Below are 26959 nucleotides of genomic sequence, written 5' to 3'. Positions count from 1 at the left end.
CCGGGCCGGCCCCGACTTGTACATTTTAAATGGGTAAATTGTGTAGTATATGAATTATACGTCAACAAAGCTGTTAAAAATTTTAATGTGCCTACAAATCACTTGGGGCTTTTATTTTAATATAGATTCTGATTCTGTAGGTCTAGGACAGGGCCTGAGATTCTGCATTTCTAACAGTCTTACTATGTAATGCCAATACTGCTAGTCTGAGGTCCACACTTTGAATAGCAAGACCTATACCATTGTTAGATCTCTCATTACCCATGAGTGACTCACAGGTGATTTCCAGCCACCTGACCATTTTGTTGTTCCTCAAACATACCATGTCTGCCTCTACCTCTGGCCTCTGCACTGTCATTCTCTTTGCCTAGAATGTTCTTCCCATCTCCATATCCCCATTGTTCGTACCTTACTTAATCATCTTCCTCAAATCTTTGCTTAACTGTTACCTCCTGGTGAGGGCTTCCCTGACCACCCTACCTAAATTGCAACCCTATTTCACATACTTTCTTTTCCTGCTTTATTTTTTTTCACAGTACTAACTACATAGTACTTAATTATTAATTTATATATTATTTGGTGTATTAATTTACGAGAGCTCCCGTAACAGTTTACTACAGACTAGGTAGCTCTAACAACAGAAATTTATTTTCTCGCATTCTGCAGGCTAGAATTCCAAGATGGAGGTGTTGACAGGTTTGGTTTCTCATGAGGTCTCTCTCCTTGGCTTGCAGATGGCTGCCTTCTTGCTGTGTCCTCACATGGTCTTTTCTCTATGTGTGCCACACTCCTGCTGTCTCTGTGTATGTACAAATTATCTTTTCTTATAAGGACACCGGTCTGATTGGATTAGGGCCAACCTAATGGCCTCATTTTAACTTAATCCACTCTTTAAAGGCCTTGTCTCCAAATACAGTCACAGGCTGAGGTATGGGGGTTAGGGCTTCAACATATGAAGTTGAGGGAACACAATTCAGCTCATACATTTGGTTTATTGTTGATCATCCCCTATTACAATAGATACAGGGTGGTGCAAAGGATGCAGAAGAGGGAGAGATCAACTTTGCTTATGTGAGTGAGAAGAATTTAAAAGGCAAAGGGCTGTGGCCGGCCCTGTGGCTTAGCAGTTAAGTGCGCACGCTCCACTACTGGCGGCCCAGGTTCGGATCCCGGGCGCACACCGATGCACCGCTTCTCCGGCCATGCTGAGGCTGCGTCCCACATACAGCAACTAGAAGGATGTGCAACTATGACATACAACTATCTACTGGGGCTTTGGGGAAAAAAAAGGAAGAGGATTGGCAATAGATGTTAGCTCAGAGCCAGTCTTCCTCAGCAAAAAAAGAGGAGGATTAGCACGGATGTTAGCTCAGGGCTGATCTTCCTCACAAAAAAAAAAAAAGGCAAAGGGTTAATAGTCACACATACATGGCTTAAAAATCTTACCACATATACTAGCCATGCTAGCTCCTTCTCTGTTGTAACTCTAACTACATAGTGTTAGTCTTCAAGAGATGGAGAAACACTAAATTTATTGGTTCTCTCAGATTCCTTGTAATATATAGGGTCCTATTTCTAAAAATTGATAGTATAAGATCACTAAATTGTTATTTTCATCTCTGGATATCCTCTTATACATCTGGAGATTTCTTTCTATAGACTTGAAAAGTGGGTCATCATTTTTTCATCTTCATAAATGTTGTATTGCAAGAGGAAATATGAAAATCTTCAATAGCAGCTTTAGTCTTTGTTTATTCATTCTTTCTATCCTGCTGATGTATTTGCATGTCGCAGATATTTATGAAGGAGATACTTAAAATTATACTTTTTGTTTTTCTGTGAGGTGTTTAATGCTTCATTTGGGCATTATATCAAACCATTCCAGTGAAGTAAATTCAGTTAACCCAAAATAATTATGATAAATAACATCGTGAATAGATTTCCGTTTGTGCCATATATTCCTTTTTAACTTTCCAGATCAACTCTCTACTCTTTTTGTTCTTGTTTTGTGCTCTAGGAGGCTGACTTCCTTGGGCTACACTGGTTGGACCTTCACACCCTTTGGCCTCTGGTGAGAGTCAGCCTATGGGAGTCATTGGCAGGAGAGTGGAAAGTGGGGAGAGAGAAAGTTTGGGATATTTATTCCCCTGGATCCCTCTCTGTGGGCTTGGTTTAGGGACAACTGCATCCTCTACCAAAGGCCACCACTCCTGTCCAGTGGCTGTCTTCTACACCTATAGCTACACCCCTTTCTGGGAGCCTCTAGACTTAAGGTGGTAACAGCTCTCTTTCTCTCCCCCTGTTGCTAGCCCTAGTGTGCCCCACCAATCTGTGCAGTCTTTCCTGTCCCACGTCCCACTCCTTTGTAAATAGACACCCCATTCCCTCTTGGTTGGCTAAGATTAGTCACTGCTTGCAGTATTTCTTAGCCGTGTCTTAAATGTATAATTAATACCAAAACCCCAAAAGTTAATTGTATAGGACAAAGAAAGTATTCTTTTTTAAAATCAATATCTGACTTTTTCAAATATGGCAATTTGGAGATTTCACTGTTGCTGTGAAGAAGAACATTGGCACTATTAGGAGTTAATTCCTGAAGCTGTTTTGTTATGTTTAACTTGTCTAAGGGACATTAAAAGATGTGGAGAGAATAAAAGTTTGTGATTTCTTTCTCTGGTACCAATTGACAGTACCCACAGCATTCTAATTAGAAGTTACCATCATGCAGAGTTAAAAACAGTGTAAACTGAGTTCTTCTACCTTTAGTGGATGAAATGTCAATATGTAGTCTTCATTCTCAAATAAGTCTACCTGCAACACACTTCTCTTTGTCAGCTGTCGTACACTCATCAACTATTCCTTTAAAAAATATTGCCCAGTGGAGATGATTGGCTGTATTGATTGAAAATATAGTACTGTATTCATCTGCAGAACTTATTTTCGTGTAGACTTAAGCTCTTCAGGGGTTTTGTAGAAATTAGCTACCAAAGACTGTTTGTCTACGCAGAACATCACTTAGAAACCTACTGACTTAATATTGTTGGGGTCATTTCATGAATGTCACCACTCATTTCAATAGAGAAAAAGGTTGGCTTTTACCAGGAAGAGATGTTATAGGAAACTAAATCCATATCTCAGCTGCTTAAATAGTACTAATAAATTAATACCCTCAAAATAACTTCTAAGCACCTAATGAGTACCCAATAAATATTTAATGATTAAATTAACTAATCATAAATCATAGCTTTTAAAAAGCCCTATTTATATCTTAATTGAGACAAAACTAGTCACAGCATGTGGTTCTTCATCTTCAAAGAGAAGTTTCTAGAAAAATATTTTAAATTTTAATATATTCAGTATCATTTAGTATATTATTTATCATGTGTCTCATTTGGGGTATTATTAATAATGATTTAAATAGACATTATTTATTCTTCTGAAGATAACTAACTGCATTATTTAGTATGATTTATTGTATGTCTTGGGACCAGAAAATGCTTCTGATGGAATTAATTTTCAGTTTCATTATGAAAATAGATGAGATGCAGCATGATGTATTGAAAAGAGAGCCAGACTGTGATTCAAAAGACATGAGTTTAATTCTTAGCTCATCCATTTACAATATAATATTGAACAAACTGTTTTTCTTCTCAGAACTTTTAGTTTTGTCATCCATAAAAATAGGGGGAATATCATAGGGCTAGCTGCCTCTCAAAATTGTGGGGTGGGGTCTATACTTTGTTAACTGAAAAATAACTATAAATGTCAATTTGCAAAAAGTATGATGTGATTTAGAGCATTTTACTTAACAGACAACTTTTATACAGACACACTTATTCCACAGATTGACCCACACTTGTAACATACCTGTGATTTTTCCTTCACAGATGGTTTTCCACTCTAGCCATGCTCCCACCTTACAAATCATGATTGTACTGTGGCAATCTTAATTTTCTAAAAATGCTAGTTGGTGGGGCTGGCCCAGTGGCATAGTGGTTAAGTTTGTGCACTCTGCTTCAGCGGCCCGGGGTTTGTGGGTTCGGATCCTGGGCACGGACCTATACCACTCATCAAGCCATGCTGTGGCAGTGACCCACATACAAAATAGAGGAAGACTGGCACAGATGTTAGCTCAGGGCCAATCTTCCTCAAGCAAAAAGAGGGAGATTGGCAATGAATGTTAGCTCAGGCCAATCTTCTTCACCAAAAAAAAAAAAAAAAGCTGGTTGGTGATTTATTTATTTTTCAGTAGAAAAAGGCAAGCATGTATAAAAAAAAACCTCCCTTTGATATTCCTTATTCTTTAGTTTTCCTTTTTATAAGATCAGAGGATGATGCTTCATGTCTAGACTGGACATCAAACAGATTCTTTGAACACAGAGAATGTCAAGAAGTAAGTGGCTTGAGCACTGTCTTCTGATTGTAAACCAGAAGCATTTCTTCTTTTATAATAGACAAGGCTGCTATAGTATGTTGACTTGGTTTTAGATATCAGTGACTGTAAAGTCAAAACCTCCTTTATGCAGCTAGCCTACTAGTAAAATTAGATACATTATGATTGACATCCTTCCACATTAAGTTAAATTGGAGCCAGCTACAATTTATTGAGGAGTGTATGTCACTTAAACAAAATATTTTAAAGACTATACATATTTTACAATGCACTTTTATTCTAGTTGGCAGTGGGATGGTAATTTTAATGTTCTAGACTAAGCTTGATATAAAGACAAGTATGAATTCAAAATGACACAAACTGCTTTTCAAGGAAGCCAAAGTAAAAGTATAGTACACTTAAGAGCATTTGTTCAAAATTTTGGTGGAAATAAAGTCACCTTTAATTTCCCAAAGTGGTAGTTGCTATGTGGATCTAATATGATGGTTTTGTTTCACCAGCTTAGGACCACTCTAGACCCGTCTTGCTTGATGAGTCAGGTGCGGCAGCAAAGTCTCACCTGGCCTTCTCGGCAGGCCTCCATAAGGCTCAAGTCATGGGGGAGTAAAAAGCTTTGAGCCAGGCCAACAGGTTGCCCAATTAGGAAACAGAAGTGTAGGAACAACAGTGCACTTGTTCATGTTAACAACTAGCTTGGGGTGGGATGGGGGAAATGGAGAGCCCTGATTTGTTATGTTTGCTGATTCCTATGGTGTGAATATTCCCACCTTGGCCAATTTTAAGCCACCAATAGTTTAATAACCTGCTCACAACATCCTGAAAATTTAATAAGCAGCTCTCACAAGCTTGTATGAGCTGGCCCTAGCAAGATAACGAGAAAAGTATGGAGGCAGGGAAGAGAGGCTCCCTACATCCATACTGTGCCAACAAAGAAGGCTGATAAAAGTCTACATTCAGCCAAAATGTCTAGATTCAGCCAAAAAGAGATACAGATTTATTATATTTTTTGCTTTTAAAAGTTGTGGAAGTTAGATCTCTACTACCTCGAAGTGTAACCCCTTTCCTCCATTTCCTGTGTAAAATCTTCAGCAAATTCTGCATTGACCCTTATTGAGGGAGCTCAGACACGAAGTCAGCGGCAGTCAACATATGGATTACTCATTCCAAAAAAAGGAGTAAAAGTAAAAACATTTTATTTCATGCTAAGAAATTGGGAAAGTGGGAAGGGTGAATTGGGTTAATGGACTGGCTGAAATGACTGACTAACTACTGAGCTCTAATCTGAGGATTCTCAGGCAATACACTGGAGGAGGGCTGTGTTTTAATATAGGGTGATTTGTGAATTGGATCAGTGAGTGGAAGTTAGCACTGGGGAAAGTTATTAAGTAGAAGCCATAATCCATGGAATAAGGAAATGTTGCTTTGAACTTACTCAGAGTAGTTCATGACCTCATTGCATTTCATATTTATATTGAAACATGCATTTCCTGGGTTAACAAAAGCAATCAGCATGTCCTGGGGATTGTGTTAGGCTAGAAATGCTCAGCCCTTGAGGTCCTGGGGGGAGAGTCTGGAAGGGGAAGCCAATATGTAGACACAGAATGAAATTCAATGTGAGAAGGACTAGTATAGGAGTATTGATCAAGACACGCTGAGAGCACATTGGAAGTAGCAACGTATTAGCTGTCCAGGAAAGTCTTTAAAAAGCATATCCATTTAAATATACTGAAGGTTCATAGTAACTAGAGTTTTGGATTTTTTGTTGTTGTTGTTGTTGCTGAGAAAGATTTGCCTTAAGCTAACATCTGTTGCCAATCTTCCTCTTTTTGCTTGAGGAAGATTTGCCCTGAGATAACATCTGTGCCAGTCTTCCTCTATTTTGTATGTGAGTCACAGCTACAGCATGGGCACCGACAAGTGGTGTAGGTCCATGCCTGGGAACTGAACCTGGGCCGTCGGAGTGGAGTGTGCCAAACTAAACCACTAGGCCATGTGGCCAACCCCTGGAGATTTGAATTTTTGATATTTGATCGCTAACAATGGCTGATGTATATTACTATTATCTTAGTTATGTAACCATGGAGCATACAATTTTTTAGCCCAATAATGAACATTTTGAAAGTTTTTTGAGGTGTAAGTGATTGACAATGAATTGCGACTTAAGTGTACAAGGTGAAGGGTATTGGCATATGTATACACCATCACTACAATCAAGATTATGAACATATCCACCACCCACCAAAGGTTTCTCATGCTTTTTTGTCTCCATTCCTCCCTGCCTGTGCCCACCCCCATATGCCAGTGTTCATTTCCAGGAAACTCCTGATATGCTTATTGTCACTATAGACTAGTTTTCATTTTCTGGAATGGAATCTGCACTGTGTATTCTTTTTTTGTACTGCAGGTTTGCTGGTATGAATTCTTTTAGCCTTTGTATGTCTAAAAAAGTCCTTATTTTACCTTCATTTTTTGAAAGGTTTGCTGACTATAGAATTCTAGGTTGACAGTCCTCCCAAATCCTGTCCTATATTTCAGTGACATTGTTCCACTGCCTTCTGCCTTGCATTGTTTCTTACAAGTCTGCTGTAATTCTTATCTTTGTTTCTATGTGCAGAATGTGTCTTTTTTCTCTAACTACACTTAAGATTTTCTCTTTATCACTGGTTTAAAGAAATTTTATTATTAGGTGCCTTGTTATAATTTTCTTTATGATTCTTGTGCTTTGGCTTTGTTGAGCTTCTTGGATCTGTGGGTTTATACATTTCATTAAATTTGGAAAATTTGCTACCATAATTTTTTCAAAAATATTTTTGTCTCTTCTTTCTTGCTAAGACCATAATTTCTCATATATTAGGCCACTTGATGTTGTCTCACATTTGAAAGATTCTCTGTAACTTCTGCATTCCATCCTTTTTTTCCCTTTGTGTTTCATTTTCAATAGTTTCTATTGCTATATCTTCAAGTTCCCTAGTCTTATTATCTTAGCTCTACATCGTGAGAAATTTAATGTATTTTTCATCTAATAAACGACACTTAAATAACACTTAAATAAAACTTTAAACTCTGACACATTTAGTTTTTATGACAAGATAGTAATTTCCCGTTTACTGTACTTTTCATGATATGTTTTATCTCGATGCCTTAAAATACATTTGCAGTTCTCATTGATCTAATTTGTTAAGATATTTGTATTTCTCTTTCCATTTTCTCTTTAGTTGAGCTTTGTGAGACAACAATTCTTTTGTTACTTTGCCTGATGGACCCTGGTACACATAGTGCTCTGATTGTTGTCCTGTATTCAGTATGATCGAATGACTAAAAGCCATGCCTTGGTGGTTGACAAGACTTTCCCAGGAGAAGTCAGGAGACAGGAGAGAATAGTCACAGTGTCATGTCTCTCTTGAAGAGCCAGAAGTTGGAAGAGCCTTGGGTAGGCTGCTGAATGTGTATTTCTTCTTTTATGAGCTTAACATTGTCTTGCAGAGAGTCTCTGGGTGTCTCCTACCCAGTGGAGACAGGCAGTCTTCACTCCAGCTAGGAAATGTCACATCTAGACAAAGCTTTGGGGCCAGAGTATAGATCTCTCAATCCATTTGGTGTACTAGGACAAGTCTTAGGGCCCGTGGGAGGGAAGTAAATCTGTTAAAGTTGGAAGCCTGTATGCAAGCAAAACTATTTTTAATCTCTCCTGGGGTAGCTCTTTGCTTGGCTTCTGCTTTAGTTATTTAGCAAAGTCTTTCAAGATTTTCAGCTTTTCTTAGATGGGCCAATAGGAACCAAGGGAAAATATTTTTGATTAATCTTGGTGGCAACATTGCAGAAAGAGATACCCAAAAGGTAAGTAAATTTCAGGGGGAAGGGAGTTGCTTGGTCAACTGCCTTCCCCACCTGTAACAAATACCTCCTTTCAGACATAAACTTCGGAAGATCTGCATTTTGCTGTATGGGGGTGGGGAAGTGATTCTCCTGACAAGGTTCTTTACTGCCCTCTCGCTTCCCCACCCCACCAACCTATAGTCTATCTCCTTACTGCAGAGCCTTGATCTCGAATAGCTGGCAACTAATGACTAAGATATTACTTGAAAGAAAATTTAAGGGTTTTTTCACTCAAAAGATATTTGCATGTGAAATTATAACCCTTAAAACCTAAAACCTGTTCTGTGATGAAAGGAATTAATACTTGATGGAATTTCAGATAGAGGGACGTCTAATGGAGGCTGGGATCCGGCCAAACTGTACCACTGTGCCTATAATTTTTTATGCCATATATGTCTCTCTTAACCTAATCTGGTTTTTTAATGTTCTGTTCAGAATTACAATTTAGGATGATTATTTTGGAGAAATTTTATCTATATATCTCAAGGTAAATCTATCAACTTAGAGTCTGAAAAAAAATGATAAACTATGTATTTATGGTAAACATCTATGAAATATATATTTATTTGTCATTGAGTTAAAGCTAAGGTGAAATGGCCGTAAAATATGAATGTGAGTTGGTGCCCTGTAATGGTTTGTTTGTAATACTAGACTTGACTTATGATATGTGCAAATTACATATTCCTAAACCAACGTAATAATTCTTTGTAAGTTATGTATTCCTAGAAGTTTTGAAATGGGTATGATATTTACTTATTTCTACATCATCTTATTTCAGAAAAGATTCAAGAAGGCTAAAATGAGTAGGTTATAAAAGTGTCCTTTAGAAGACATATATTTGTTTAGCAATATTTGAGATCCTTATTTTCTAATTTCATTGACATTTGACTTTTAGGTACTCAGAGGATGACTATCTTCAGATTATCACAAATATACAGAGCTGTCCTTGGAAACGACAAGTGGAAGCATATGAGAATTTTAGGTAAAAAAATTCTTCATAAATAATATGAGATAAAACATGTCTTGTACATTTGCCTTGTAGGGAAAATAAGCAACATATTGTAAAAAAAAGAAGGGGCCAAGTGACAATCAGGGTGATTTCCTTCTAAGACCCTTTCATGAAGCACACGGCACTCCAGCCCCGTCTCTTTTCTAGAAATTTGTAATTATGTTACAGGAATTAATTACAAACACCCTGAGTTCAAAAAGAAAGGTTTTGTTATATTTTTTTTATCATATTTTAGAGGCTGTTGCTTCTTCTTGGTACCATTTGTATTTGACATATATTTATTTATTTTGTAAATAAAATGCATTAAGGAATGTTTGGATAACATAGAAGGAAAAAGTCATCCACAATCCCATCACTTTAGAACAAAAGCTGTTCCTTTCTGCATACTCTTTTACAGTTTTTATCATTAGCTTTTTAACACCAGCAACGTTCAGGAGCATCAATTGCTCCAGGTAATAACCTAGAAAGTAACCGTCAACCTGACAAGAGTAGGTTATCAGTTGACGGTTTTAGAGCTCTCTCCTGTGCTTGGGTAATTGGGAGCCCACCCAGATGGAAATAAGTTATGTTAAGACAGTATGCTGTGGGGGGAGCATGGATATTTATCTGACACCCCTTCCTCCCAATACCTGCTCATATGGGGCAGCTAGGCCGGTGGTCTCTGTGCTTGCTGGTCTACATAGCTTGGCTTTTCTTTGCTCACATTATGATTCTTTGCTGGGCATCCAACACAAGTTTTGTCCTGTGCCAAGTTATTTTATTATATTACCATCCAGAAATATGTTTTTATCTTTACTGGTTCATATTTTCAAAGTTTACTTTAAGCATCAGGCATTTTAAAAATCTTCTTAAGGAGACTTTGCTTTCCCCTAAGATTCTTTAAGATGTACCTGCTGCTTGGATCTCTTTCCCGTGGGAAGGCAGCTCTTCTTGTTTATGCGGGGCTGTAGCTCTGCCTGGCCCCCCCTCAGTCAGTGTACACTGGAGTTGTTGGACCAACTGGTTTTGATTCTGCTGCCAATACAGAATTCTTCTGGTCAGCTCCCATTGGGTGAAAGAGTTACTTCCTGATTGGGTCAAAGCTAAAAGTGAATATCTTCTCTCCATTGGGTAGACACATAGATGTTGTGACTTCCTGTAGGATACCGTTAAGCATCTTTCCTAACTGGCATTTCAGGGTGAGGGTTGGGAAAAGGGATTTCTGTATAACTATTTTGTTTCCAGAGTATTTTATGCTACACAGTCTGCTATAGACTAATGTGTATCCTCAAAAGTCATAGTTGGAAAACTAACCCCCAATGTGATGGTATTTTGAGGTGGGGCCTTTGGGAGGTGATGAGGTTATGAGAGTGAGCCCTCATGAATGGAATTAATGACCTTAGAAAAGAGACTCCAGATTGCTCTCTCCCTCTTCCATCATGTGAGGACACAGCAAGAAGACAGCTGTCAAAGAACCAGGAAGTGGGTTTTCATCAGACACCAAATCTGCCAGCACCTTGATCTTGGATTTCCCAGCCTGCAGAACTGTGAAAATAAATTTCTGTTGTTTATAAGCTACCCAGTCTATAGTGTTCTGTTATAGCAGCTCAAATGGGCTAAGACACAGTCTTCCTCAAGACTAGATTTGAGAGATCTTAGTGACAGGGAGACTGGATAGAAAGTTGCATGGGCAATTGTAATCTAAATGATCACAGGGTCAGTGAGTGGCAGAGGAGTCTGATCTCGAGAGACCTTTCTACATGTGCAGAATACGCAAAAAAGGAAGAGGGAGATATTGAGCTATGGAGGATCAATGCAAGATAATTAGCGAGAAAGACCAGATGAGTAGTGACACCAGTAATCAAAGTAGGGATGAAGGAGCTTCTACTTCTGGCTGTAAAGTTGACTTAGACCAAGCCTTCTGAGAATAATACAAGACAGAGTATATTAAACACCTGTTTGAGGGCATTGGCAAGCTACCAAGGTGGAGAAAATTTACAGGACTAAGATGCAGGAGAAGAGGGAAGCTGAGGGAGGTGAGCCCTGCATTTGGAGGTGCTTTTTCTCGCAAGGAACTTGCAGAATGCAGAAGTAAAAGCCTGACTAAGAGGCAGAGAAGCTGAGTAGAGCTTCCAGCAATCCCTAGAAAAGACCAGTTCTCTAAGCAAACCACTGAAGCCCAGATTTGAATCATCTCCATCCTCAATTGGATTTCGATCTGCCCTTAGCCTAGATGTCTGCTAGAAACAAAAGTAAATCCTCTCTCAAAGAAGGTAACCTCATTCTAGCCTTAAATTATCCCTGCAAGTTTTCACACACAGTGTCTGGCTCAATTAAAAAAAGAAATTCTCTTTAAAGGTTTTTTCTTTCTTCCCTTCTTGGTGATAAAAATCAGGGGTCTCTTGAAATCCAAAGCTGCATGAGAGTCACAGCTGTAAATTTTGATGGATAGAAACTGTATAGATGGGCGATGTGCAGATAGAATGGCCATTTTCACTTTGGTACCATCTTGGTATAAAAAGAGCGTCAGTAACCACGTTGATGACCCAATGGCCTTCTGTCCCTACAGGGCCAATTTAAGTAAACAACTGGGACTATAACACTTATTGTTCGTTGTCATTCAAGAGAACAGTCAGTGACATTTATTTATTTACTCGAATATGTATTATATTGTAATGTTATTTTTATGGGCATATTTATAAACTGAATTATATATATAAACCCTCAACAGAAGTCTGTGCAATTAAACCATAATAAATGCCCACTTTTCTAAATTTTTACTAATTTAGCTGGCCAAATATGAGGAGTTTCTGGCTTATTTATAAAGCTGGTAGTTTCAAAATGTCTCCTATTATTATGGATGTCAAGTAGCTGAAGAATTTTTCCATTTTATTTATTTATAGCATTTTGTACCAAATTGAAGAGAAGTGAAATATGAGCCTTAAAAAGGTGGTAATATTCTTTTAGCAGGAATTACAAAAGTTACAGTAAATTCTGAAGACTATGAGCAAGAGAATATGTTCTAAATCCAGCTGCAACCTGATTGTTGAAACTCCCAACCTTTGACACTTTGGGGCTATTTGAAAATTATGGGACTTCTGTGGTCACATGATCTAAAAAGAAGAGAGCTTCTCAGAGTTATTTTTCTTAAATAAATATGCCACTTACTAGCAGAGGGGATCAATTTTATTTATCAATAAGTGTTTGTTTAGGATTTACTATGTCAAAGCACAGTGGACTCCTTCAGCCTGGTACAGTGCAGGGCACAAAGTAGATGTCAACAAATATATGTTAAATGAATGGATGTGTGAAAGTTAATAAGAAAAATGTGAGGTTTTCTTACTGACCTCAAAGACATTGTAGTCAGTTTGGAGAGAGAAAAAATAAGACTATGAATATTTATGATTTAGTGTCAAAATGAATGATGCATACAAATACCGTAATATATCAATGCATGAGCCTTGTGGGATATACTTTCTTGAAATGTTTTGTGGAAAGAGGCAGGACTTAAGCTGTAACTCTGAGGATGAGTAGAAAGGGAAGGAGAGCCCAATATGGGAGTGATGGGACCAGGAATAAACATGAGTAAGTTTCAGGACCAGCTTCATTGGAGCAATGAATTAGTACTAAAGGGTGCTTGGGATGAAGGAGATTCTTGTAGGTAGAGAGGGGCTGGCCTGATGATGCACAGGGCTCTGATTATCAGAGTAAAGTCCACAGGCTTTCTGTAGATACCACGAACCCAACAGAGATATTCCTAGGAAGGGAATTACATGCTCAATTTATTATTTTAGGGAACGTATTTGGTCAGCAAAATATTATGCAAATTGGAGTCTTAGGAGGGAGAGAATAGACTGAAGGAAGTCAGAGCAGTTAGGGGCTGGTTGTAGGAAGGTGACTGTAGAGTGATGAAGATCTAAAACATCAATGGTAGCTACAAAAATATCAAGGAAGGGACACCCGACTGAGCATGAGTGTATTTTATTTATCTTGGTGTCACCGGTGCCACATAGATGGTACCCAATAAATAGCTGTATTGCACAGGACTGAAGAATTGACAGGACTTGATTGCTTATTGATTCTTAGTGTTCTAATTGAAGGAGAAGAAAAATAGAGTTGAAGACAAATGAGAAATTTGGAGGCTGGTTGATTGGGATAATAGTGGTGTTGGAGACAAGTAGCAAAATTTCAAAGGGAAGTTGCTTTTGGGAAGATAGCCCATTTTGGATAGGCTGTTTTTGAGCTGACATTGTGACAACCAGATGCAGAAGATGTTTCTTTGGTCTGGGATAAATATAAATGTTAAGAGAAAATGGACTTTCCGGGAGAGGAAAGGCGACTGCAGTTTAAAGCTAGCTTATGTAAGACATATGGCCCTCTAAAAGCCTACCTTCTCAGCAATCTTTTTTTTCCTCCCACTTAACAGTGTTTGTCCCCTTTTTATAGGTTCTTAAGCTTTTACTTATTCAGCACTTAATTGTGAGTCTGAAGACTTGTAGCCTGGGGTTTGAGTCCCTAACTTTTCTTAGCCTTTACCTGGAAACATCTGAGGTCCACATGAGTGGTTCCAGGAAGCCCTTGAAATTGTATGTAAAATTTTGTACGTTTCTAGGAAAAAGTCCCTAACTTTCATCAGACTCTCAAGTACCCTCAGAATGGACTAAAATATTTCTAAGAACTCTTCTAGACCTGAGGCTCTGTTTGCTTCGAGATTTGATTGCTTGTTGATACACATTGTTGATACAAGCTGATACACATAATTTGTGGAAAATCTAACTTGGATTTCAGTTTAAGAAATTACTGCTCTTCACATTCTCTCCCTCTCATTTTTAGAAACTTCTGGATGATCATTTGCTTGAGCAGGACACTCAGATATTTGAAAATAACCTCGAGACGCTTAAATTTGAATTAAACGTGATATGAAATGCTCCCTAGTCCTCTTTCCCCGCTTGCTCTACTTTACCCTTGAAAGCTCCTTTGTGAAGCTCTGGAAATTTCTGGCAAGCAGGTTTTGTCCCAGCAGAAGATCTGTGAGCTTCAATAATTAGTCTTAGATTCTTTAGGTAACTTGCATGGTAATTACTGCATTAGCTTTCATGAATCGTTTTCTACTTAAAAGAACTGCATTCATTTGTGTAATCAATAATGGAAAACTAATAGGTACACAAACAACAGTGCTTAATTTTCTTTTTTTTTTTTTCAGAAATAGTCATACTATCATTTTGTTTTTGGTTTCTTTTGAATCGTCTAATACCATTTGATTTCTGTAGATGTCCCCAGGTTTCATAGACGTGAGTTTGAATCCAAAATGACTAAATATTATCAATCACATATTTACTGAAAACATAGTGGCAGAAAACAGTGCTATTATGTAAATACGCATGTTTATTTTAAGACTCACACAAATGAGATGTCTTTCAACTTACTTGCAAAACAGGTATTTTGTGCCTGATTACTTTGTAACAGATAACTATTACGTGGTAGCAATTTTATTAAGTCTCAAATCATCCCCTCAGGTTTGATTCGATTAAAATTTCTTAGAAGTTATTCCTTTGTCTTTCTCTTGTTGGATATATAGGAAAAGATTCCAGTCCTGTATTAGTAGATTCATTGGTATTTTTAAAATAAAGCCAATGTGTTTTTTCATTTTTATTTGAGCTTCTTGGAAGAAATAGAGTGTTAAACAAAATAAATTTACATACCGTATATCACATATGTTAATTTTTTTACTACATGACATTTACATGATTAAAACAGTGCCATTTAATGATTTAGCTTTGTGAAAGAATACAAATTTTGCAAATAAGTAGATGGATAAGTTAATATTTTTCAAGACATCATAGAACTGAGCAACCAAACTTAGCTTAACCAACAAAGTTTTCAGTTATTTCTGAAATACTTTTCCAAAAGCAGTAGTTATGGTTTGACTTTGGTTGACCTTTTGTGAGCTTACACTTTTTTTTCATTCAGTCAACACTTCCAGAACATTATGATATCCCAGGCATTTTGTTTTGTAGCGCAGATTTCTTGGAGAGAAGCAAAAGTCATCTCTATTAGGGGCTTCTTTTGATTATACAAGATCATGTTCATTTTTCTGAGCCACTGTTTTCCTCCTCCTCATACACTTTAAATGTTTGCTCTTTATGACTCATACAGGGTGACTATGATGATGGCTCAAAGCAATACATATTTTTTTTTTTAAGTTTAAGAAGATGTGTGTACTTTATGGTAGGTGTTTTGGGTCACTTATCAGATTGAAAAAGCTTTTTTTTCTGGTTTCCTCTGCATCGAGACCATTTTTCACTGTTAATATCCTGTCATATCATCTTTCTATTTGTCATGCCATACAGCATGCCTGTGCGTTTAGAGAAGCAACGAAAACCACACCATGTCATTAGGCCTGCTGGATTTAATAATAGAAACTGGCTCTTGGACATTTAGGGACTAGTTCCCCTCTTAGTCTTCAGAATATAAACTTTACCATAAAAATGCAGTTAACTCACCTGGGATTCACTGATCTTCTAAATTTGATTTCAAAACTTATCTCCCAAGTTGTTCTCGATATTAACTATACTGCTTTATGCTCCCATGTCAGATAAGCCTCCTTCTAGACTGCCTTGCCTTTCAAACTCTCTGCTCCTTGTTACATTGCTGGCAGTACCTTCACTGGTATATTACATTGTTTAAATACTGACACAATATCCCAGTATATAGATCTTTCGCCAGTGTTTCAACATTGCTCCTTCACTTCTGAGTTTACATTTCAATTGACTTCCTGTCTCTCGCTTTGATAATCATGTTCTTCTATATTTTATGTTACCTTGGTTTAGTTCTGATATTCTACACAGATCTATGAGCTGATCTTTCATAAACATAAAAATATCAGTGCACACATTAGCTAATGAGGGAAAAACTCAGTCGTCTGAGTTGGTAACTGAATTTGGTTTTAATTCATTCTCCCTCTTTAGACTGAAACTCCCATATTGAACACTGGATCATGTAACCCTCTTGGATTTTTCTATGGCTGCTAGGTTATGAAGCAGAACTTTGAGTGGGTTGAGGTAGAGCTGGGATCAACCCTCAGCAAAATTACAAAGTATGTGACGTGGTCATTCATTTATTTTTTCTTTCATATATATTTCAAAATGTATTGAACATCCACTCTATGTCAGGTGCCTGGGTTTCCTTTTCACACCCTCTTTTGACCTGCTCTAAATTGTCCCAGCTCCTTCTTCGCTTCTCTCTTGCTTCTCAATGCAAGAGGTCCAGGGACACTGCACCATGTCAAGTTTACATGTTCCCAAATGTTCTCTTCCTTATTCTTCCTCAAAACTCCAGTTTCTTTGTGCTAGACCTCCACTGACATGCGATGTTCCAACTCATGTTGAGATGTGAATGATTAATAGACTGGCTCTGGAAGGAAAGGAGGCAAACAAGCACGTATTGAGTGCCTGCTACATGCCAGCCACAATGCATGGCGCAGTGAAATAAATTATCTCATTTAATCTGTGAGTTAAACTCAGTTAAACTTGTGAGTTTCATGTTATAATCCCCATTTTACTGATGAGTGAACTGAAGCCTACTTGTCTTCTAGACAGTTTCTCTTGGATTTCCCACTGGCATCTCAGATTCAACACGGAAACATTGATCTTCATTCCATAATCTGATCTCCTTCATTCCGTGTTCCTTGACTTGGTCAAGGTCTTACCTCCAGCCAGTTGTACAAGTCAGAAACCTGAAGGACATCGTTGATCCCGAGCTCTGCCTCATTCCTACATCCTACCAGTCCAGCTCCATCTATTCTGCTTCATTTCTATCTTCTCAGTCTGTCTTTTCTTCAGCTCTACTGACATTATTTGTCACCTGCATTACCTTGTGCTTCCCTTTTGTCACCTTCCCTCCAGTGTTGTTTTCCTCCAGTGTGCCTTTCCCATTACAATTGAAATAGTCACTCTACGATACTTAATCATGAAATGAACTTCCCACAACACTCACCCCACCTCCAAAATCACAACATGATAATAAAGCCCTTCATGATCTGGCTCTGTTTATCTCTTCAGCCCTTCTCTCTTGCCACTACTCCCACTGTGCTCTCTGTCAACCATTTTGAATTACTTGCAATTTCTTCAAGGGGCCGTGTTCTTTCTTAGTTCTGGTCCTTGGGACATGTTAATTGCCTACAATGCTTTTCATCTCCATATGACCCCCTATCACCTGTCTGTCTCCCCAGTGCTCCTTTCCTTAGATTGCTAAGGAAAATTCCCTAGCCCCGCAATGTGGATTAAGTGTTCCTTCCATGCGATCCCATATTACCCTGTGCTCACCCTTCTGTAGCATACTGAAATTGGCTACTTAAGGTTCTCTTTCCCATGCACTTTGAGAGAATGTAGTATTTCATAGTTATAGACCTAAATCAGAGTTTTAGCTAGCCAATAAATATTTATGGGTAAGAGAGAGGGAGAAGGGAAGAGAGAAAAAGAAAAAGAACTTACTAAGGGTCTGTTTTTTAAACCTGTGTCTATTTGAATCCAAAGCCCTAGACACAATGCTTTGGTTCTAAAACTAATCCTCTCCTATTTCCATCTCCATATGGAGATGCTTATCAGTACTTTATTCCTTTTTATTGTCTAAGAGTATTCTGTTGTATGGATATGCCATATTTTGTTTACCATTCATTAGCAGGTGAAAGTTTTGGTTGTTTCCACTTTTTGGTTGTTATGAATAATATTACTATGAACATTTGTGGTTTTTTGTGAATATATGTTTTCATTGCTCTTGTATATACCTAAGAGTGGAATTGCTGGGTCATATTGTAACTTTAGATTTAATATTATAATGTTAACATGTAACATCTTAAGATTAAACATATATATAATGTTATATATAAATATATATAGTAAATGTATATTTATATATTCCATCGTACAGATATGCCATATTTTGATATATATAATTTTACATATATAATATACATTATTATGTAATTATAATGTAATGTAATGTAAATATATTATATATGTAAAATTAAATATAAAACATTATGTAAATATAAAAATATGTTATGTAAAATTTAATGTAAAACCATATATTAAGTAATATGTTATACCAAATGATATAAATATATACATAATATATATTATATCATATGGTAACTTTAGGTTCAACATTTTGAGGAACTGCCAAACTGTTTTCTAAAGTGAAGTGGCTGCACCATTTTACATTCCCACCAGCAATATATAAGGTTCTAATTTTTATACGTCCTCAACAACTCTTTTTATTGTCTTTTTTTTTTTTTTAATTTTAGCCATCCTTGTGGGTGTGAAATGGTATTTCACTGTGGTGTTGATTTGCATTTCCTTAGTGATTAATGATGTTGAGTATCTTTTCATGTGCTTATTGACCATTTGTATGTCTTCTTTGGAGAAATGTCTGCCCCAATCCCTTGCTCAATTTAGATTGGACTCTGTCATTTTATTGTTGAGTTGTGAGAGTTCTTTATATATTTTAGATACAAGTTCCTTATCAGATATATGATTTGCAAATATTTTTTCTGATTCTGTGGATTATTTTTTTCCCCACTTTCTTGATAGTGTCCTTTGAAGCACAAAACTTTCAAATTTCGATGGCGTCCAATTTATTTATTTGTGTTATTGGTGTCATATCTAAGAAACCATTCCCTGACCCAGGATCATAAAGAGTTATTCCTATATTTTCTTTGAAGAGTTTATAGTTTTAGCTTTTATGTTTAGGTCTATGATCTATTTTCAATTAATTTTTGTATATGTTGTGAGGTAGGGATCCAACTTCATATCCAGTTGTCCCAGCATCATTTGTTGAAAAAACTATTCTTTCCCCAATGAATTGTCTTGGTAGCCTTGTCAAAAATCAATTCACCATAAATGTAAGGGTTTCTTTCTGGGCTCTCAATTCTAGTTCATTGGTTTTTCTGTCCTTATGCCAGCACCCCACAATCTTGATTACTATACCCTGGTAGTAAGTTTTGAAATTGGGGAGTGTGAGCACTATTCTATGTCTTACGTTTTTAGTCCACCTTGGAAGGATACAGTTTTCTACAAGTGTTGGTTCTTCCATTCTTTTTCTCTCTTCAGACAAATTGCTCAGTTTTGACCAGTTCCTCCTTTCCACTCACTTCTTATTCTTCCTTCCATTTTAGTCCTTACATACTCATATTAATGGACTTCCTTGTGTAGCCTTTTTTTCTCTATTCCTACTCCTGTCTCAGGGATTGCTTTGGCCCTTTCATCTAGGTCTTTTAACAGCATATGCAAATCTACCCAATATATTTTGGTCATTACTATTTTACTGTTAAATCAATGCTTGTATGTCTTGAACATTATCTAATGGAGTAGTGTTCTTATTATGCATATATAAAGATGAAATCTCTATGGACAGACTGCAAAAAATTGTAGGGGTTAGAAAGTTGGAAGAAGAGGCCTGAAGAGAGGAAAGCACGATCCTAAAATTATCTGCAGTCTCATAACCACCCACTTCCAAGGCATACAACAATTAAAATGCTGGGAATTTTAGGGTCTGGTCTTTGCTCTGCCAGTACCTGGCTAGTGACACTGAAGAAGTCTCTGGTCCTCTGTTTTCTCTTCTATAGAGTGAGGAGTTATGGGGAGAATCTCTAAGACCATTTCCGGCTCAAAGTTCTGTAATCGTGCTCCTTCTCCCCCAAAGAAACCTTAGGATTGTGGCAGTGGGAGAGAGTTGAGCTCCCTTCTCTTGTTGTGTAGTAAGAGCAATGGAGTTGTTGCCCAGGTTGATCATATACAACAAGGTAAATTAATCAATGGACATGTTTCTATTGAGTGTTTAGTATATACAGGTAGCTGCTATGTACTAAATACACTTGGTGTTCTTCTCTTTTCTTGATATTAATGAGATACAGTTCCCTCAAAGACCTTTAGTATCTATGGCAACTTTTGATTTATATGCGAGGTTAGATAACTGCCAATAAAAGACACTGTATGAGATAAACCATGGAGTGCTGTTGATACTCAGAGGAGAAGCAGATCCCTGAGAAATGAGATTATACGGGAAGCCTTCATGAAGTAGAGGAGACTGAACCTTGAAGAATAGGAAGAATTCAGACAGGAACGGAAGGCATGAATGGAGATAAGCCTATGCAGGGCCATTTACACAGTCCCAGAAGGAAGTGTGGATAGGCCATTTTCAGGAGGCTGATGTCATGTTATGTAGGGTCCTAGGAATTTGGATTTCATCTTATAAATGATGGTGGAATAATTCAAGGTTAAATATAGCCATCATGGTTGTAGTACTATAAAAATCTTTACTTTGATCCTAAAGGGGATAACACCATTTTATTTTTCCCATTCAACAAATGAAGAGTCAGAGGCTCAGAGATTTTGGGTGAATTTTCCAAGATGTCATCACTAGTAAATGAGAAAACTGGATATCTAATCTTGGAATTCTCTCTCGGTACCATTGCTAGGTCTGTCATACCTGTCAAACATTTTCTTTAGGATGATTAATCTAGTGGTCTCAAGAAGAATGGGTAAGACAGGGGCCTCTACTTCATTAGGGCAGGTGTGAAGTGATGAAGGCTTGGACTGAGAAGCCCAGTAGAACAATCTAGAAGAGAGACACTAGGGTGGAGTGAGGACAGGGAGCACTTAACAGTTCCAGGGAAAAGGAAAAGTGGCAAGGTGATCATACAAGTCTTCTGTAATTATTGTAATCTGATAATATTCTTGCTTTTCTGAATGCCATGCCTTCCATTCTGTATCTAACTGGATTCATTAAGGACAATCACCAGTAGCTGACTTTCTAATTCTAAATGTATAGGCCATCCCACCTTCCTAATTTGGTGAGAGAGCCAGGAATTTGAAGATAAAACTCTGCTGTGTGATTACTGTCGTGACCAGGGATAACTATCAATTTCCCCATCCTAACTTTCAGTGTGATTCCAGCCTGATAATCACACACACTAATAACAGATTCCCTCTGGGTTGCTGGAATTTCTCCTGGTGTTCCAGGTGGCTAGTTCAATCTTGTGGATGGCTCTATTTTGATTTAGGGAGAGACATGTTGCTAAAAAAAAGTAGTGTCTATTTGAAGCCCTAAATTCTTCTGATCTGTTGGGGCTGAAGCAAATGTTTTCATGCCTTGGGAATCCCTGTTAAGTCATTGGAATTCTTAGATCATTGTGTTCTTAATAACAAACCATTCTTTTAGTTTGAAACATACGTTCATTGTGAGCCAATTGATTCTAAAATCATAATATTTTAGCATGCCATCTTGATTTTCTTTTTCATTTCACTTCTTACACAATGACTCTTTCTCTTCCACTTCACAGCCAAACCCTGGGAAGAGTTGTCTATACTCGCTCTGTCTTTCACCCACATCTTTAACTACATTTCACCTATGGTCAGCAGTGACCCCATATTGCTAAATCCAAAAGGCATTCTCCATTCCCATATTGCTTGACCTCTCCCCTCTTGCTAGTATTTTCAAATGTTGGACCATTTCCCTTGAAAGATTCTTATACTTGGTTTCTGCGTCACTCCATTTGTTCTTTTGCGTCAATTCTCCTTGTCCCCATATCAATCCAACCTCAAGTCATAATGATGTTTTAGATGTCTCTCTCTAGAACATGGGAATCTCTGCTGGCGCCTAGCAGGCACTCCATGACTGACTATGGTTGGGTGGGGTCTGTTTGCTTCATCGTTGCCTCTCCTTTGGACTGTGGCAGTGACCTGCACCCTGGTCATCGTGCACCATATTGGTATCCTTCTCATCCATTCTCTACACAACAGCCGGTTGCAGTTATTTTAATGGAAATGAGACTATGGTCTCTGGTCACAACTTGCTTCCACCACTCATACCCCTGCCCCAACCAGTTTGGAATCTGTTGGTGTTTTTTTAATTATATTCAAAACAAAAACTAAACTCCCTCAAGACCCTGTGTTGCCTGCCCACTACCTACTTCTTCTGCCTCCCCACACACCACACTCCCTGGGGCTGTTTTTGCTCTACCTTCATGAGTCTTTCACTTCGTCAAATGTACTATACTTGTTTCAACCATAGAGCCTTGACAATAGTGCCCCTTCTGCCTCCCCTACATCCCCTAGTTAATGTGTCCTAATCTTTCCCATCCCAAATCACTCATCCCTTCCTCAGGGAGGCGTTCCCTGAACAATCTGATTAAGTCCTTGCTGCTGTCCTATAGTGAGATTCTCCTTCCCAACACTGATCACAAGTATGAATTTCCACTTTTTGTGTGTGATTAATGGATAGAACTGGTTAATCTGTGACCCATGTATTTTATAGAGTGCAAAATAATTATGGGAAAATATTTTCATCAGGAGGAACCAAGAATCTTTCTAGATTGTTCTAGAAATGGGTCAAGGCTCAGTATAGGAACTAGGGGTTGGAAAGCATAGTCAGGTTTCTGGGCTTAGGAACATGGGCTCAGCTTCAGGTTGACTCCATGCCTCTTATTATCAACCTTTGTTGTTTGTTTTCCATAGTCTTTAATTTTATTTTTATATTGGTTCTCCCCTAGGAATGGCTGAGTTCCCACTAGAACATTTTAAAGGCACCATTTTTCCTTTGATGACAGGCATTTGGGCAGTTGGTTATTTGTGGCATTGTCATTATTATTATTAGGCTAAGCCACTTCTCCCAGCCAATTTCTTTCTTTCTTTTTTTTTTTTTCTGGTGAGGAAGATTGGCCCTGAGCTAACACCTATTGCCAATCTTCCTCTTTTTGCATGAGGAAGAGTGGCCCTGAGCTAACGTCTCTGCCAATCTTCTCCCACTTTGTGGATGTGGGACATCGCCACAGCATGGCTTGATGAGTGGTGTGTAGGTCCACGCCCAGGATCTGAACCTGCAAACCCTGGGCCACCAAAGCAGAGCATGCAAACTTAACCGCTACGCCACCGGGCTGGCCCCCCAGCCAGTTTCTTTGTCAGTAAAATGGAGATAATACCTTCCTCTGTGAGTTTTTATGAATATTCAATATGTAAAATGTTCAGTACAGAGACCATTATATGTTCAAGTCTCAATACATGGTAGCTATTATTATTGTTTTCAGATTGATATAATTTTCCTAAATTACAATTAATATTTTACTGGAAATAGTTTAAACTCTTGGCATCCGTAATAAATTCAGCAATTCCCTGAGTATCAATAAACTGTAGTAGTTTCAGTTCCAATCCTCTGCCTAGGGAGATGTGTAAACATTTATAAGCCACAGTTTTGCTTTGTGATGCATTTTGTATGGATTATCCCACGCATTTTATAAGGACCAGCTCCTATTTGGTTTGTTCTATTTGAACTTTGATCTTTTCACGATGGAAAATGGGTCACACAGAGCAGAAAATATTAAGCTTCAGCTTTCTAGGTTACAGTCTTCCTGTGCATTCTTTGCTGTAGAAAAGAACTTACCTTTATGTGAATAGTCTGTGGCTTGTCCCTCCCTAAAGATGGCTGTTCATATCAGGTTTGGTACCATGCTCTGAGATCTAACTAGGAATGACTCTGAGTTGCCTGAAAATTAATCAGCCTGATTGTAGGCAGTGCAAAGAGTGACACATCCCACCCTTTCTCCAAATTATTTAGCCTCCGGTTAGGATTGAATAAGGCTGGTAAGCTCAGGGTAGGCCTGGCTAATTCTTGTCTGTTGGGCAAAGCCTGACGGCAGAGATGAAAAGTCGGGTTGTGGAGAGAAGCCAGACACCAAAAGCAGGAAAATAAAGGTCCAGTTCCCAGAGGCCAGGCAGAAACAGAAGCTGAGTTTGGGGCTGATGCCAGAAAGCAGAAGACAATGAATTCCACAGTGAGCCAAGAAAGCTGTCCTGGAAGAAAGTCTGAGCTCTGAGCTGGCCTGCAGTGGCTTTCTAGGAGCACTTAGGGCCCATTTGTGCATATGAACCTGGCTCATTAGATGACCGTGAGCAGAGCTGGCCTCCTACGTGTACTTCCATCTGCCCATGATGGAAGGTTCTATCCTTAGCACAGAAGGGGCCCTTTGAGATACACATGCATCGCTTTTCACTGAAGCATACAATTAGGACTTGGTTTGGTAAGCTAAAGATCACAAAATAATGAGACCTTTAATAAGAGAAAGGATGTAAACACAAAATATACTGGGAACATTTTCCTTAGGAAATGCTTCACAGCATATCATGTTGGTGCAATTACACATAAGATTGATTCAACCTTAAAATGACAAAACTCTGTTTTCGTAGGGTTCAGAGTGTTCATTCAGGATCTTAAATAGGTTGCCAGACAATGTGTGCAAAAAAAAAAATTTCTTACCTCTCTCTTCTCCCCTATAAAATATCTAACCAAATAGAAGTATAAACTCTGTCCAGATAGGTGTGGTATAAATGACTTCTTTACATTCTCTTCACATGTTGAATAATCACGGCAGTGACCTGGATTTTTCTTGTCTACAAAGTAAAATATATTCAGAAATCTTAACATTCATCTTAACAGTTGACTTTGTATTTTTAGAACTTGTGTTTTCCACACTTATGGAATTCACAACTGACTTTAACAATTTAAAAAAGACAGGGGCCAGTGATGCTCTAGATCACTAGGAGGGTCCTTGAGAGGTCAGTTCGGTCATAGCTTTGTGCTCCTTCAGAATGGCATCTGGAGCCACCCAGGGGGTGGAGTATCTCTCCTTTTTTCAAAGACGTCACAACTCTGCTTTTTCATAATGTAACTTCTAGTTCCAGTGCTGCAAAGTGATCTCATTTTCCTTTTAGGAGTCTTAGTATGAATTAAAATGACAACAGGTCACTAGTTCATTATGAAAAAGCCATCACCCTCTCCACCTTTTGTTTAGGCTACTCCGCGTGTCGGGGAAGGCCTGAAGCAGAAAACTGTATTACCCTTGATGTCTTCTCCTTCATTGCCCATCTACAGTCAATCACCCAACTTTGACAGTTTCACATCCTAAATATGTTTCAAATCTCTCTACTTTTTTCTATCCCCTACCACTACTCTGGTTTAGGTTACTGTGGTGGTTAGTTTTATGTGTCCCCTTGACTAGGCTATAGTACTCAGTTATTTTATCAAATGTTGATCTAGGCATTGCTGTGAAGGTATGTTGTAGATGTGGTTAATATCTACAATCAGTTGACTTTAAGTAAAGAAAGTTACCCTTGTTGGTGTGGGTGGGCCTCATCCAATCATTTGATGTCCTTAAGAGCAAAAACGGAGGTTTCCCAGAAAAGAAGAAATTCTGCTTCAAGACTGCAGCATCAATTCCTGCCTGAGTTTCCAGCGTGCCCTACAGGTTTTAGACTTGCCAGCCCCCACAATTGTGTGCACCAATTCCTTAAAATAAATCTCAATAGATAGATAGATAGATAGATAGACAGATAGATAGACAGACAGACAGACAGACAATTCGTTCTGTTTCTCTGGCAAGCCCTGACTGATAGAGCTATTCATCTCTTAACTGGTCCTCTGATTATCTATTGCTATATAAAAAATTGCCCCAAAACTTGATGACTTAAGACAATGATTTCATATTCTCTCACAGTTCCATGGGCTGACTGGGCTAAGCTGGGAAACTCTTAATCAAGGGCTTTCCTGCGGTTGCACTCCAGTGATGGCTGGAGCTGGAGTCATCCGAAAGCTTGTCTGGGCTGGACATCCAGGATGGCTCACTCACACAGCTGGCAGTTGACAGTGGCTTTTCCTAGGAGTTCAGCTGGGACTGCCATCTACAGCACCTTCAAAGGAGCCTCTGCACATGACTTGTACTTCTTACAACGTGGTGGCTGGATTCCCTGAGGAAAGGTCCAAAGTGTGAATGTTCCAAAAGACCCAAGCAGAAGCCAGGAGACTTTTTATGAGCTAGCTTTGGAAGTCCTAGAACTACTTCTTCAGCATTCTCTTGGTCAAAGGAGTCATGAAGACCAGCCCAGATTCAAGGGGAGGAGTTTAGATTTCACTTCTTGATGTGAGGAACAACATGTGTGTATAGGAAGAGAAGGAATTGATAGTGGCCATTTTTGGCGATTATCTACGATACTGGGTAACTGCCATATCCTCCTAACTGATCACACCACCTTTATTCAGAACCCCCTAATCTGTCCTCCTCACTGAAGCCAGGGTGCCCATCCTAAAACGCATATCTCATTCTGTCACACCATACCTAAGACCTTCAATGACTTCCCCTTCCCCAGAGAAGAAAGCCAAATTGTTCCCCTTGTCTTGCATAGAAGACTTTTCACAATATGATTCTGCAGCATTCCCTACCTAGTACTCTGTCTCCCAAGCCAGACAGAATTTCTTTCAGCATTTTGCCTGTTCCATGCCCTCTCTCTGTCTCCTCCAGACTTGCACACTCTCTGTTCTCTGCTTCTCATTCGGTCTTTACCACTCTATCTCTTTCTCTTGCCTTGCCTGGCTAACTTCTACTCATCTCTTGGTTTTCACCTTAAGCTTTGCTTCTTCTGGGGAGCTGAGCCCTAACACCCCAGGTTTGGAGTGGCTGCCTTCCTACATGCCCCTCCCCTTGGGTGTGCATGACTGTGGAATTGACTTAGTTAAACTTGCTTTCACTTTGCTTTATGACTGCACCAGCAAAACATAAACCTGTGATTAAAGGTTCAAGCAAGTGGATTGTTCCACTCAGAGCAGCACCTAAAGTTCTGTAGTTTATGCAGCTCTTGGGCAGTGAGTAAGGAGCC

The 26959-nt window shown here is 38.5% G+C and overlaps 1 protein-coding gene across 1 annotated transcript in view; it reads left to right on the top strand.

Annotated features, from left to right (window-relative positions):
* The window catches only part of ST8SIA6 (ST8 alpha-N-acetyl-neuraminide alpha-2,8-sialyltransferase 6), a 116139-nt gene that overhangs the window by 68844 nt on the left and 20336 nt on the right, over nucleotides 1-26959 (top strand). The window contains exon 4 of the mRNA XM_058532863.1: nucleotides 9165-9251. Coding sequence (XP_058388846.1) covers nucleotides 9165-9251 — 87 coding nt within the window. The remainder of the gene's footprint in view (nucleotides 1-9164; nucleotides 9252-26959) is intronic.

Source organism: Diceros bicornis, chromosome 36, assembly GCF_020826845.1.
Source record: "Diceros bicornis minor isolate mBicDic1 chromosome 36, mDicBic1.mat.cur, whole genome shotgun sequence".
NCBI classification, from domain to species: Eukaryota; Metazoa; Chordata; class Mammalia; order Perissodactyla; family Rhinocerotidae; genus Diceros; species Diceros bicornis.
The sequence above is the reverse complement of the archived record's forward strand: the minus strand, read 5'-3'. Positions and strand labels throughout refer to the sequence as shown.